The sequence below is a fragment of the Leuresthes tenuis genome, unplaced genomic scaffold, assembly GCF_036924035.1.
Source record: "Leuresthes tenuis unplaced genomic scaffold, fLeuTen1.0.hap1 SCAF_14, whole genome shotgun sequence".
NCBI classification, from domain to species: domain Eukaryota; kingdom Metazoa; phylum Chordata; class Actinopteri; order Atheriniformes; family Atherinopsidae; genus Leuresthes; species Leuresthes tenuis.
The window spans coordinates 20,301,948-20,317,342 of NW_027325368.1; the positions used below are offsets into that span (position 1 = coordinate 20,301,948).

At 43.9% G+C, this 15,395-nt stretch overlaps 1 protein-coding gene across 1 annotated transcript in view; it reads right to left on the minus strand.

Annotated features, from left to right (window-relative positions):
- The window catches only part of zswim5 (zinc finger, SWIM-type containing 5), a 55,093-nt gene extending 41,854 nt beyond the window's left edge, over positions 1-13,239 (minus strand). Inside the window, exon 1 of the mRNA XM_072363218.1 lies at positions 12,615-13,239. Within this exon, the coding sequence (XP_072219319.1) occupies positions 12,615-13,140 (526 nt within the window). The 5' untranslated portion in view covers positions 13,141-13,239. The remainder of the gene's footprint in view (positions 1-12,614) is intronic.
- Positions 13,240-15,395: the final 2,156 nt, after the last annotated feature.

Below are 15,395 nucleotides of genomic sequence, written 5' to 3' on the forward strand. Positions count from 1 at the left end.
ATCGCCTTTAAAAACAGCAAAGAAAAGATTAAAAAAACAGTCAGTATAAAGTTATACAGAACATCAGCCAATCAGATATGGCGGCAGTTTTGTTGTCCACGAATCGGCTGCGTCTTACGAGAACCTGCCGACACTTTCAGAGAGGAAGAGGAGAAAACTTGAGGCACAAAAAAAAAGAAAAACATGAAAGCGCTTTTGGTGTTAGAGGCAGATGAGATAAGATACCATTTAATTGCTTCTTTCAAAAGCACAGCTTTAATCCTATTGTTACAGTAGTGGGGTTTCATCCCACTGATAACACACAACGCTCTGAACACTGATTTCCACGCACACACAGTATATGGTGTACAGTATATGTAGAGACAAAGATTCCCTTTTTGCTGCCATAGCAGAAAAAGTGCTTAGCGTGCCACATGCCCTCTTTTCTTGGGCAAAATTTAAGTCGGTTAAAAAAAAAAAAAAGGGACTTTGATATACCAAAAATAAATAAATAAATAGGCAAAATACAATAAAGAGGAACATTTTAGAGCTTTTCTAGCCCTGGACATGGCTCTCAGTAAAGCCAAGAAACTAAGTAGAGCCAAAACAAACAAACAAAAAAAAAGAAAATAGGAAGCAAAAAGACTCACTTTTAGTAAATGTGTTATGAGGAAGTTAAATGCTAAGGAGATGTTTCAATCCAATTTGTCACTTCGGGGATATTTCAAAGCCTGAGCGCTCACATCATGCACAGTCTCTGCCCTCCGCCTGGGTATAAGGACAGCAGGACCCCCGGAGACAAAGCTCCACTGATGGACCCCAGCACGCACACACACACCCACGCACTACAATAGTGATGAGGTGTAAGGCAGCGGTGAAGGCTACTAATCCTGTTCCACCGTGACAACTACTAGAAAACCTTCATCCACTCATAAATACCCACATTTGGACACACACACACACAAGCATGTAGCAAAAGAACAGGACGTCGCTTATAGCCATGAAGTAGACGGTAACTTTTTGCTGGGCTCATCTCCACCGGCAGCTCAAGTGTTCTAGGATCAAACATCTTGCCAACATTTAAAATGGATGAATTTACAACCAACCATAATTAACAGATTATGAGATAAACAAATTCGACACACAGAAAGACGCCCTGCAGCTGATTCCATCTTTGTTTGGGTGCGAGGAGGCTAAAGATGGCTGTTTGGGGTGAGGAGGGTGTGCTGGTGGAGGAGCCAGAGGAAGGCTTTTGTGCTTGTGTGTGTGTGTGTGTGTGTGTGCATGCGTGTAAGAGGGTGAGAGGTCTCGACCAGACTGATCCTCACGGCTGTTGACCACATTAATCATGTTGCACAGGGACAGAGGCGGTGTGTGTGTGTGTGTGGTGGGAGCTGGTCCCTTATGTCCCCTGTGTGTGTGTGTGTGTTGCTGCACTTGACTGCTCCTATGAATTCAATTTCATTCCTCCCTCTGCTCCCCTCTTTTCTGCGGGCATCCCCATCCCCCCACCACAGAGCTCTGTAGGCTCTCTCCCTGTGTGTGATGGACTGCTGAGAGCCTAATGAGGTCCCTCCCTCCCCTTTGGCTTTTCTGTGACTGAAGTGAGTGTGTGTGTGTGTGTGTGTGTGTGTAGGGGGAAGGGAGAGCCAGAGGTGACAGGTTGGTTATGTACTTCTTACATTTGCCTTTCAGCTCACCTCTTCCTCCCTGCTGTCGCATCTTCCTTGCTTCACACCTCCTCTCACCCCACTCTTTCTCCTTCATTCCTCCTTCTCTCACATCCTCCTCTCACCCCACTCTTTCTCCTTCATTCCTCCTTCTCTCACATCCTCCTCTCCCTCTCCTCCTTCTCCTTCACTCTCCTCTGCCTTCATCTCCTTCCCTCACCCATCCCATCTCCACCCCTGCCTTTTTTCCATCCTTCCCTCTTCTCTCTGCAGTCATCTCACCATTCATTTGTCGGTGAGACAGTGGCCTAATGGGCCATAGCTGGCCTTCCACTAAAAGAAACCACACAGAGTGCTGTTATTAGCAGGCACGGAGAGAAAGAGAGGAGAGAGTCGAGGGGACAAGCACAGAAAGAAATAAGGATGGGAAATGGTGGAAACTGCAGGATAAAGGTGCACAGTGGGAAAAAAGAAGTAAAACTGGAGTGATTCGTATCAAAACTGATATGATAGAGGATATTTCCGCTCTAGCAGCTAGCAGTCTGTCTGGTACAGAAAAAGAGGCCATCGATAGAGCAACATGACCCAACAGGCTCTTACAGAACAGATAGATGAGTCAGACTGAGAAGAGGAAAGCTGAGGAGCAACAATACGTTTATAAAATTCTCCTAAGAGTTGGGATTCATGAAGGGTATTGCTCACACACTGGATATGATTGAATTTCACTCACATAACATGAAAAATCCTCGCCACTAGAGCATTAGCGGCTAAAAATTGATATATTTTTTTTCTCTCATTAGCTGGTGGAGACCAACAAAGAGACCAAACAAGAGCAATGCATTTTGGCAAGAACCCCAAATAAATGTTGATGTTGCTCTGGGTCTGAAAGATGAGTTGCCCTCTTTTTAAAAGGCACAGGAATGTACGGGAATGTTGATCAAAATTAGAAAAATATGACCCAAATTATGGCGGACGGGATATTTTTCTGTTCAAACCATCTACTGTGGTGAAATGGATATTAAATGACACATTTTAATAAGGGAAAGACTGTTCACAAGCTAAAATGAATCATTTTTTTCCTTTCGACATTTGTATCAGTTTTGCCTTTAGGAACAATTAGTGGCATAACGAAACAATTTGAGCTGTACAGTGTGTGACTGACAAAGTGATCATGACTACTTCTACCAAGGCAAACAGGAGTGGCAGCAAGTTTGAAGGATGCTTGGGGGGCAAACATGTGCGTGCTAGTCACGCTTCTGACTCAAAAGATGACAAACTCTTCACTTTCAGCCACGGCAACTCCAGGTCCATTTGTTAATGAGGACCGACTCTGAATAACAGACTCACCATAATAGGCAACTTGGTCTCCAAATTACATGAGTATTTGAAGTTTTAGCACAAAGAGCTTCCTTTTAAACCTTATTCATACATATGGGCAGAGGGAATGGTGGAGATGAGGAGGGAAATCAAACGCACAGCATGAAAAGAGACAGATAAACCTTTGCAACCAGAAAATTCGCATCATTTGAAGAGGTTAGTGCTGATGATTTACATATCAACGGCTGAATGCAGCTGGCTGAAAATGTTTTTCGACTAAACAGTGTATGACCAAGCTACAGATACCATCTGGGGGCCATGACAACACTCAGCAAAACACACTGAAAAAGGAAAGAGGATATTCAGCATGGTTGTGGACTCCCTTTCCCTTAGATCAAAGCCAGCCAAATGTATGGAAATAGTTCCCAATCCAACCATAATGGAAGTTTCTCACACACACACAACAGGCTCCTCTGGGTCCTCATCTGTCTTACTCACTGTAATAGATTGTTGTTGTGAGGGGCTTTGAGTGCTGCTGAGATTGGGAAAGCACATAGGATGCAGACGCTCATCGCAAAAGCAGCTGTGTGTGTATTCAAAAGAAGAGCGAAAAAAGAAAAGGGCGACGACTATCTGTGCCTGAGATCTATGATCTATGACTGCCTATTTCAACAGGAGATGGGCAACACAATAAAGCACCAAACTCACTGCATTCAAAGGAAAGATGGAAAGCATTAGCATAGAGATCAAGAAACACTCAGGACTGGCTAACACAAAGTGGGGCAAGATGGGAACAGAAAGAAAAGGAATTTTCATTACTGAAAGGAGGCAGAGTGCTGTGCTCAGAACGCTGCATGTGTGCAACACACAGAAAAAGATATTTTCAGAGCTATAAAAGGGGGGTTCGTATATTCATGCAGTGTAGCTTACATTTAAAGTGGCAGATGAAAACAAGAAGAGACCACAGCTGGAGATGCTCTGTTGAGGCTAAAGGTCAAATAAACTCTAACTGGTCCTGAGAAGCCCTGATATTTTCACTGTAAAGGTTCAGTCAGTGTTCTCTCTTTTATAACACAAAGAGACACAGGCTCTTTTTGTTTTCCTTTACCATCCAGTTATCAATCACGGTAAATCAATCATTCTGCCTTTTTCTTCTTTGAAAAATCTGTATTTTCTTTGCAGAAATGTGACTAAGATGTGGGAAGAGTTATGAGGTTATATTTCAGGAGGAAGTGGTATGATACTATAGCAGTTTGGGAGCACAAGCAGTCTGATCGCATGACACGGTTTGATTTGGGTCTGCTTTGCATTTCAAATGACCCCTTCTCTGCCATCTTCTTTCCTTTCTCCCAACATTTGTTAGGCAATTACAACCAAGCCAAGACATAATTATCCAGTTCGCAAGGCTCACTCTTCCCCTTCCATTCCGGCCCGTCTCCGAGACATGGACAGAGGCCAAATGTGTACAACGACTGCAGTAAACACACCGTTGTGCACATTGAGAGAGCTAATAAAAGACAGGTGTGGAACGGCGCAATAACTGAAAGCTTCGAGAGCTAAAAGAACAAGACTGCCATTGATCTCAGGATGATTACTGCACACCCACCTTCCAAGGTAAAAGCAGCAAAGGTAGGCAGGAGGAAAACACGCCAGAACACAAGATAGAGAGGTATGAGAACACCATAGGGGTAATAAAAATAAATAAATCGCATATAAACGTGTGCAGTGCTAACAGACAACTGCAGGGAAGGAGGTGGTGTGGAGGGACAGAGGTGAGCAAACAGGCAGCAGCAAAGCATGGCATTTTCACATGTTCATGCAAACAAGGCTGCAGCTGAAGCTGGAAACTGCTGCAAAAATGTGGCTAAAGCACCTGAGGCCAGGTTTAAACATAGAGCACAGGATATAAAATGAGAACAATGCAGGATGAGCTGAACCAGAAAACAGGCATGTTGAAATGTCACACTCTGTCACTGTGTCTCCCAAGAAGTTTCAAAGTGATCACGAAGGGCTGTTTTAAGTTCAGTTAATGTGGAGCCTTCCACTGTCTGCAGTTCGGCGATGCTTCTGTGCAAAGTACGTGCGCTTGGTTCATGAATTAACTTGGCAAGCGCTGGAAAAGTGCAACACACACACAGCGTTGAAGACGAGATAAACAAGGAAGCACTTTCTGCATAACCACAGCAGGAGGTCACAGGCAGAAAAGTTTTGGCACAGGGCTTGAACTTCTCGAGCCGACTACAGCAGCAGCACTTCCTGTGTGTAAGGTGTAAATTCGCGATGCCCACTACAGCTTCCTCAACAAGAAGGAAACTGAGCGAGAGCACATCAACAGCTGCAGAAAACAAACACGCAGCCGAGGGGGTCCTGGGGAGAGATTCTCTTTGAAAACTGGATCTGAAAAAAAAGGTTACTTCAAGACTGCGGTTTGTTATTAGCCGATGTCACGGGTGCCGATTCCAAAAAGAAAAGAAAGAAAGAAGAAAAAAAAAAGAGCACACATCTGACCTTTTACTAACCGCTTTAAAACTTCCAGCAATTTCGAGTTTCTTTCTACCTCTAAAGAGGTACGACACAGCGTTGAGTGGCTTATTTCAAAGAAAAAGAAAAGGTGTTCATTTAACACAATCACCAACAACCAGAGCTGCTGTTTAACAGACAAGAGAAGAGAGCTTAGCAACAACAAGACAAGAGAAACTGTGGATTAACACTTTCCAATTCCTCTTCCAACGTGCTTTTTTTGTGCCTCAAAAATCGGTGATGGAAGCCCTCTGATTAATGATTTTTCTCTCTCCCTTAAATCAGGCCTCGTGCACTCTTACACGTGCGTGCGTACAGGTGCGGCTCCCTTTGATGAGTGGAGCAACGGCGCGTCTTCCTAATGGCCTCATCTTTCACCAGACTATCTGAGAGCTAATAAGAGCGCGGGGACAATTTGTTTAACCGACGTCTCTTTTTGAGCGTGGCGGGCGAGGAATTAATTACACTGATTAAATATCCTCTGTCTGTTTTGTGAACTGGGGCTGAGGACACAGTATGTGTGTAAAGTGGCTGAAGTTTGGGCAAGAAAACACTGAATAGAGACGAGCGAACAGTTGGTGCACTGAAGGAGTGAGTGTGTTACTGCTTTAGCACTGCGCTTCCACGCCCTCTGCAAGTGGATGTTAAAGCCCCTGGAAGCTCAAAATGTAACACCGTTTGATATGAAAAACCTATGTGCATTAAAGGGTTGAAAAATATTGCAAATACAGCTTTACACAGTGCTGACTCAGTATGGTGTGGTGAGGTGACATTTTGCTTCAAACTGTAACAGTATCTGTCTCGCTCATAATGCTAACACAATAACCAGCATTCTGTCTGCGTTTCCTGTCTTCAAAGCTCCACCACAACATGCACACAATCAGCTGATCCGAAGGTTGCAGATAACGTTTTTTCGGTAAAGAGTCAGCCGTTCCACACTCATTCGCCAACAGAACTGAAGCTAAACCCAGATTCAATCTCAAATTGAGTTACAGAAATAAAACCAACCTGAAGTTTGAGAGCTTACTTGCAGGTGTGAATCAGACTGTCAAAACAGTAGTAAATACTCAGAATGGTGTAGGTGACTTGCAAGAAGGTTAAAGGGGAACTCTGGTATTTCTAAACCGAGACCTTATTTCTGGCATGAAATACATTTATCAACTCACCGAGAACAGTTTGGCGAAAGTTGGCGTCCTTCGAAAGCTATTTAGAATATCCAAATAACGGAGTGAATGGGACAGGGATGATGCGGCCTCTAAATAAGGCATTATCTGTCTTTATTCCACCAATACTTTAAGAAGAATGAATGAATGAACGCGTACTATTGCTCTGTTAGCACATAGCTACTGTTATGTGGCTACTTGCAGCTATAGGAGAGCTAACAGAGGGAATTCTACACACACCTCTACTGGGACCACTTCATCCACATGCATGGCTGCAGCACAGCTCATTCACTCCGGTAAGAACGTCCGTCTTACTCAAAGTCTTCGTTCATGTTGTCAAAATTTGATAAATATCCTGCCATGTTGCACAAAACTAGCAGTAGCAAACTCTGTGTGAAGTTAGCCGACTGTCACAGAGCACGGAGTGAATAAACTGTGCTCCAGGGGGGGCGTGTGGATGAAGTGGTCCCAGTAGAGTGCCTGTGTAGAAATCCCTCCGTCAGCACTCCTATAGCTGCAAGTAGCAACATAACAGCACCAATGAGCTAACAGAGCTATATTACACATTAGTTCATTCATTTGTCTTAAAGTATTGGTGAAATAAAGACAGATAATGCCTTATTTAGAGGCTGCATCATCCCTGCCCCATTCACTCCATTATATGGATATAAGCTGATCGCGAGTTTTCTAAATAGCATTCGAAGGACATCGACTTTCGCCAAACTGTTCTCGGTGAGTAGATAAACGTATTTCATGCCAGAAATAAGGTCTAGGTTTAAGGCAAAAGATTCAAAGACATTCAAAGACAATATACAATTCAAAAAAGCTGACTGAGTTGGCTGTGGATCTGGAGTGTTGCTACACCCCTGAACTCGCCCCGAAGACTTCATTAGCATCTGTTTGCAATAGTTTCTGACCACAACTAACAAACCTAGGAGCACCTGTGAGATCTCAAAGATTTGTGGGTCAGATTTTCTGTGAAAACGGCTGCAGGTCGAGGCTGGAAACAAAGCTGCTGAGTGCAGCGTGAAGGAAATCAATGAATGTGCTATATTTTAAAACAAAACTACCAACAAATGTAAAAGGAGAATAAACAGAAAGTCTGGAGAAGTCCCGCATATGAAAAATAATGGACTGTAAAGAAAACTGAAATTTCAAATGCATTGAAAAAGTCTTCAATTTAGGCCTCAATGGACCAGAGATCAACCAGTATGAAACCCTTTAACAGCCACACACCCCGAACTTACACTGTCAGCTGACCTACACCGTGGGCCTGATCTCTGTGTAGTTACTCATAGCTACCCAGAAGAACATGAGCTAACATCCCGACAGTGTGGAAACACACACATCGTCGGCAGCCGTCTGACCTAGACAGAGTCATGACTGACTCTTTCCAGCACTCCCCACCCCCACCCCGTCCTGTCAAAACCACTAACACTTCCTCAAACAGCAGCAGCCTCGCACACAAACGGAAGAGGACAGGGTGAAGTGAAGGGAAAGTTAAGAAAAAAGAAACATTCGAGACTTCGATTGGACCCAACCAACAGCCCGTCACTACTCACAGAGTCCGATCGAAGTGCGAGTCATCTTTTACTGAACGATGATGAGGAAACAGACAGGGAGGGAAAGAGCCTGATGCATAGAAAACTCACGTAGGTTCAGTTGATGACTAAGTGGAAAGGGAGACAAAGAAAGTGGACGAGGCCAAAAAATTGTTTTATTCAATGCACAGACATGGTGGGAATGGAGGTATTGGAAGGGCTGATTAAAAGTAAGCAGTGTCAGTCCTAGGACTCCAGTCAGGAAGAAAGATGGGAGATGAGGCAAGCGAGGATGAGCTCACCGCCTCCTCTGTCTTTTATCACAAGACACTCTTGAGAAGCCAAAAGGCAGATTTACACCAGAGGCTTGCAAGCTTTTCCGCAACAAGGAACCCTGCGGCCATCCTGCCAGGAAATGACATCTGAGGAGATATTGGCAGCACCAGCCAACATCCTCACACACATTCTGCAAGTTAAAGATTGTAAACTGCTGCCAAGTGTCTAAAAGATTTTTTCCAAAGAAATGCTCATATTAAAACAGACTTTCTTGTAATCTTTTAGTGTAAATGCACCTTTTCCAGGCTTTCAAAGATTCCAAAGATAAAACAATTCGACAGACATGAAATAGTGTTTTTCCACCAAGAAGGTGATTCTCAAAAAGAATAGCTGACGACTTGGCATATTTCAGCAATGGTGTGGAGTGTGGCCTGAAAGTGTGAAGGAAGTGGATAAATAAAGAACAAAAGAAGAAGCGGTAGGCCTAAGAAACAGATGATCAGCATCTGAAAGCAATGGATGGAAAAATCCAGCAAAAGACCTGACACAGGACCCGAGAGATGCTTCTGACCCTTCAGTCGATCCATCTACTGTTCACTGAAGCCTCAGAAATGGCCTCCATGGAAGGGTGGGTTCCAGGATCCGAAGAAGCACCAGGAGGACTAAGAAATGGCACGAAAGCTCGTCCATGAACGTTCATACTGTATTGAAAAATAAAGGTGCTCGTACAAAATAATGACTCTGAGGTTCGGTAAAACTCATTTATGAATAAGTGATTTCTAATTTATTTAATTTATTAAAAGCTTCAGAATCTCAAACTGTGTCTCTGATCACTGCCGCCTCACTTTGTCAGAGTCACCGGTGCTTCAAAATGTGTCAGGGAACCATAACAGCTTTATGTAACGTCATGGAGACAGCGACAAGCGCACACACTCCGTGCCCCCCCACTATTCTGTGAAAAAGGGGTTTTTCTACAGCTGGGTAACAAAGCATGACCCAGTAATCCTAACGCTTGACTCAAAGCGAAAGAAGCCCCCTCCACCCCACCCTCACTCCAGTTATATCCCTTCCTCCTGCTCTCTGAGGACTTTATAGAGGCTCTAGCAAGAAGGCTTCTGGCTGAGCTTGTGTGTGTGTGTGTGTGTAAATATGTATGTGTGTGTGTAGCATAAGGGAGGGGAAGCATGTGACAAAAACAATCACGCTTTGCTTTGATTATTCTAATTATGACTCGGGGCGAGGAGTAGATTATTATGAACACATGGGCTGATGAGTTGTTGATGAGCTCACGTCCCTTCTATCCGTCAGTGTTACTGTTAAAAGGGGGTGACATACAAAAGCCTTTACCCGTAATGCACAAGAGGTGGACGGAATCAATGAGGGACATGCCAGTCAACTCATTTCTGAATGGTTGACGCATTAAAAGAAAGATATCTTTGGCGATACGGATTATAAAATTAGCAACTGATTCTTTCACATTTTGCTATTACTCATCTTTGCAAAGGTGCAAACTTTGAAGTCAAACAGCAATACGGCACGCGAGCAGTTCACCACCATGTCCACAGTGCGTTGCCGGTAGTAAAACCTGGAGAATGAACAGAGACACGGAATCTCACCGTTGACAGACCGCTTCTGAGAAAGCAGGACAAAAACCGAATCAAAAGATGAGCGCGAGTTTACAGGAACGCGAGGCGCCGCCCTGCTTGTGATAGCTGTGAGGAAGAACACACCATTAGAACTCACGATGGTCCGTCTTACGGGCTCATCACGTCTGTGTTTTCCCAGCCCCGGGTTTGTGTAATTCTTCCCGGAATCAATAAATCACAAGCAAACGGCTGACTCTGTTCCCCAAAATGTCATGAAAACACAGCGTCACCTGCCTGAGGTGCGATGCTTGGATACAAGTCTTTTGTAACTGCTATTTCTTCGGTCTGAGATGCCATTTTTCAGGCCGTGCATCATCGCCGCACATGTGTCAGCATGCAGCTCAGTCTCGTTCCCTAATCACTACCCAGCAACTTCCTATTACAAAATACATAAGACACGAACACTTCACTTTTCTGAGAACAAGTACGGCCTCTGTCTTAAGTGATTATATTATCCCAAGTCAGGTGAAAGCCGCCTTAAAACTGTTGTTTGCAGCTGTGTAACGCGATGCTTAATGAGTGCAGTTTGTTATAGCATGGCTTGGTGGTCCAAGCCCTCTAAATTCAACCGGGAAACATACAAAACAATTGTTCTCTGGCTAAATCAGTCGGCAAAACCTTCCACACCAACCGATTCCCATGCCCTTCAAATTGAAGAGCCTGCCAGGTCTTATCCCCACGCCACACAGTTATTCGTTGACAGACCGAGAGAAAAACAAGCGCCTGCATGCAGTGACTGACCTTCAGGGAGAGTGGGAGGTGAGACAGGTAAGACTAGAAGTGTCTGCTTGCTTACAGGTCTTTTTGTTGTTGTTTGCAACTTTTAATTTTTTTCCTCTGGAGTTTTATCCAATGGGATACAGATGCTTCCTCAAAAAACTGAATGTAGTTTTGCAGTTCGAATGGTGTCACCTGTGTGGGACTAAGCTGACATGCTTGTAATGACATGAAGTGGAAATGTAGGTAATTACTAAGAACACGCTCAGGCTGCTTCTACTCAGATTAGGGTTCACAATCAATCGATATCATGTCTTGGAGCAGTCAAAAACAAACACAGGTTCTTACTCATTTATAAGCTCTCTGCAAAAGATGTGCAAAACCAGGCTGTGACAATTCTCACCCAGAGCAAAACTCAAATACATATTCACAAGTCTTAGATTTGCTTTAGTTTAGGGGATGGGGTCAACGAACATTTATAAAATGCAATTAGATACAGCAGTCACGGAGAAAAGCAGCAAGCACAGTTTAAAGCTTTCCACCCCCTGATACCTTGGAGCAACATGAAACCCAAGACAAGCTCCAGTGACTCTCACACCATATGGCCCCAGAAAAATCCTCCTGGTAACCATAAAAGACTGTTTTTGACTATCCGTCGGTTTCATCCCACTAATTTCCCTGATGCCCAGGCTCATTTTGTGGTCGTTGCTGGACTGGAGGGAGGGGAGGGGGGGGGAGAAGGAGCAGAGGAGGACGTGAGTGGAGATGGGAGCTTTGCGGAATGGCCCTTTGTTTGAAAGCAGCCTCTCTGCAGCGCTGGAAATGCGAGACGCTTATCGATCATTTCAACTGGAAACCTTTTGTGTTGCAAGCGACTCAGAGGGCTGCGGGCAAAAGCACCAGTAAATGGAAATATCGCAACTACTAATAGGTTAACTTAAATTACGATGGCTACACATTTCCTCCAACGTTCCTTTTCCACGTCGGTGACGACTGCGCTCTTTGTCCGGTCGGACCAGCAGCCGCAAATAAACAAAAACTGCGGGGGATTTTTTTTTCTCTCCCCCGGATTAACGTTGGATTAATCATATTACCAGACCCAATAACCGCCTTTGTTTCTCGCATAAGCCACTCTCAACCGAAGTTGAGTAAAGATGGGTCGTGCAAAGGGGAATTCTCACAAACAAAAATAAAGCTCCGACGCTCTACGTTGGGTGCTTTTGTATCCGCGTCTGTCAGCCCTCCTTCTCCGCGCCTCCCCCTGCCTCAATGCCGGGGGTACGGCTCCAGCCAGCTCCGGCCGAGGAGCCGCGGAGAGGGGGAGAAGTGGAAATAGTTTCTGAAAAACAGCTTCCACTGGTGGAAAAGCGGGTGGCTTTATGACAGAGTTAAAAATGGACAAAAACGCAGCAGCGGTACACCTACACAGTAATGAAAAGCCACAATAGGAAGCCCTTTAATTTTTAAACAGCAGCTGGCCGGCTATGCTAGCGAACAACCCTGTCTTCGCTCCCCTTTTCCCAGAAAGCTATTATGAACTCTTAATTCGACAGCAAATGTCTCTTTCTAAGTTTTCCCAAACTAAAAAAAAGAAAAGAAACACACAGAGAAACACGAGTAGTTTTAAATGCGCTGAAAGTGGACGCTTTGCATACTTTCCGCGATGGCAGGAAAACTTCCATCAATCATCCCCTGTATAGATCCAGCAGCAGGAACTCGGAAACTGTTCGTCGTTTTTGTGCCAAAAAAACCTTAGCTTCAGTTAGAGAGAAATAGTCCACTTACCAACTTGTAAAACGCTTTCCACACAACCCGTTTCAAGCAGCCTGATACCCCGGCGGAAAGGCAGCCCGTCTCCCGTCCCTACCGCTCCGGCTGCCCCCACTGAAGCCGTTGTACCGGCGGCAGATCCTCCGCCACCACCAGCAGCCGTAGATCCGGACCCTGTGCCCCCAGCCCCATTAGTAGTCGCGGACGGACCTTCTTCGCCGGCCACTCGGCACTGAAACGAAGAGTACATGCATATCTCCTTTTCGTTGCGGGGAAAAGACCAGTAGACGATACGCCGCTGGACGGGCTCAGGGATCCGCTCGAAGCGCTCCTCCACTCTCTCGAAGGCCCACTTTTCCGCTACTGCCTTTGCGGCGCAGTCCAGAAGGGACTCCGGGGAACGATACCGGGAGCTGGGCAACCCACTGCCGTGACCGGGCCCCGGACCGGGACCTCGGGGTGCAGGGCGAAGGCAGGGTCGCTTGTTGGCCGGCGGTGCGGAGAGGAGATGATGAGGCGGTTCTCTGCGTCCTTCCGCCATGGCGAGCCGATCAACACTGAGGAGACGGACGGTGTGCGGACACAGAGCAACAGCAGGAAGCCGACAATCACAAACACACTAACTCATTCACTCACACACACACACACCGAGCATCCACTGTCAAACTGAACAGGATCTCAATCAGGGCTTCCGGTTACAACTTTCAAAATAAAATTACACAAACGAAGGCACGACTTTTACAGCATCTTAGCTGTTGGATAAACTACATAAAGCTTTAGAAATGGTCCCATCAGTTACAATCTGAAGAAACTGTCTGAAAAACACATTTGTCATTAGTGACCAAAATGTTTGTTCACGTTCATATTTAAATATTATCAAACCATTAATATATTCCAGCTATCAAAGGGATATAAACAAATACACTTAGATAACATCCCTGTTATTATTAAAGTACCACATAAAGTTTAAGCTGTGTTACTCAAATACCTTCAAATACTTAGAGACTTATGTTTTCATATAGACTGTGCCAGGCAGTAAATTATTCATTTTTGTAACCACTTATCCAAACATCTTATTTATGGTAGAATATCTCAGAAGTAAAGACAGGTAGAAGTTAAGCAATCTGTAAGAAATTATACAGACAAATTTTATGATAATGTTCCCCTAAATAAAGTTGCAAAGACGTGGAATAATATATGGTATTTCCAGGTTTTAGAGCAACAAATGCTGCTGTTCAACAGCTAGAATCCTATATCAGGCAAAAACGAGACAAAATTCTTCTCAGAAATGTCCAGCAGCTGGTCTCATCCATTCCCAGATGTTTGCAGAGGGTTGTTAGAAGAAGTGGGGATGTTAGACATTGTTAAACATGGCCATCTCGCAACATTTTTCCAGATGTGTTGCTGCGATCAACTTGAAGATGAGCTGACATTTTTAATGACATATTATTTGTTTCACTTTCCACATTTTGTAAGTTTGATATTTTCTGCTATGAATAAGAAATTCCACTATAAAATTTAGAAATAAACATTTTGTTTTTGTTGATTTTTTTTTCAGAGCATCCCAACTTTCTTGGAACTGGGGTTGAAAGAGCAATTATTCATTTCCACTTCAATCATAGAGTTTGTCCTAAATGTTAGTTTTCGAGATGTTATATTGATGGATTATATTCACACTAAATTCATAGCAATTGATTTATATATATTACAACCACTATGCTGCTAAATTAGCAACATCCTAATATTAAACCAAACTACACAGACCGTGCACCAGTTTCAGACCCTTGCAGTCATTTTCTTTTACTCATTTTAATTCAAGGCCACTGCTTTGCCTCCTCTCTATTTTTTTCTGTCTTTCTCTCTGTTCTAATACATGAACGAGTGATATTTTGGAGCTCACAGCCACTCCGCTAGTTTTATCATCTTCGATTGAGCTGCTCTGATTCTTCCTTGTGTATCCAAGAAGTGGGTTTCCAGAGTTGACAGAACTAAAAATTCCCTCTTTATTATTTCATTTGGAACATTTAGGACAATGTTTGTCTCCACCTATTTTGACGATAGAATTATTTTAATGGCAAGACTCATAAAAAGCTCCAGTGTCCCCAAGATTGGTAATGCTTTTTAGGGACCTTTACCAATTGCACTCCTACTGAAGAATTCAGTACTCTTATGAACACTAAAAAATGTCTCTTAAGTAGAAAATTTGCAGTGAGCTTTTTTCTTTTATTTTAAAATTCCCTGCATTTTGATTTCCTGTCTCTTCGCCTGTATGCGGTGACTTGGTTGCAGATTAACCGGCAGAGAGAGCAACAGTGCAGAGTGGAGAGAGAGAGAGAGAGACAGAAAGAGAGAGAGAAGGGGTCAGTGTACTAAGGGGAGGTTGAGAAGGCTGCTTGACTCTGACCAACACAATAACAAACCTCTTCAGACTCCAGTCACCATGTCATGCAAGCTTCTCATACGCTCAAACATTCTCCGCTGTTAACCATTGAAAGCAAGAGAATAATACATTATACCAGGCTGAAAATAGGGCAAATAACAGCAACAAGTCAAGTGGATGAAATTCATGTGGTACTCATATTGAGCTTTTAATGTAATCTGTCTGTAAAGGCTTCGCGGGATCATTAGCTCCTCCTTAAAACTAATGAAAACACATTCTTTCCTCACTCCTCTCCCAGAAAAGACATCAAGGCCCTCAACATGTGTGAACTTCACACCAGAGTAGTAAACGGTCTCAGCATCTCCTAATGAATAACAAAGTTTTTGTTTTGCTAATTAAATTCACACCATTATGCG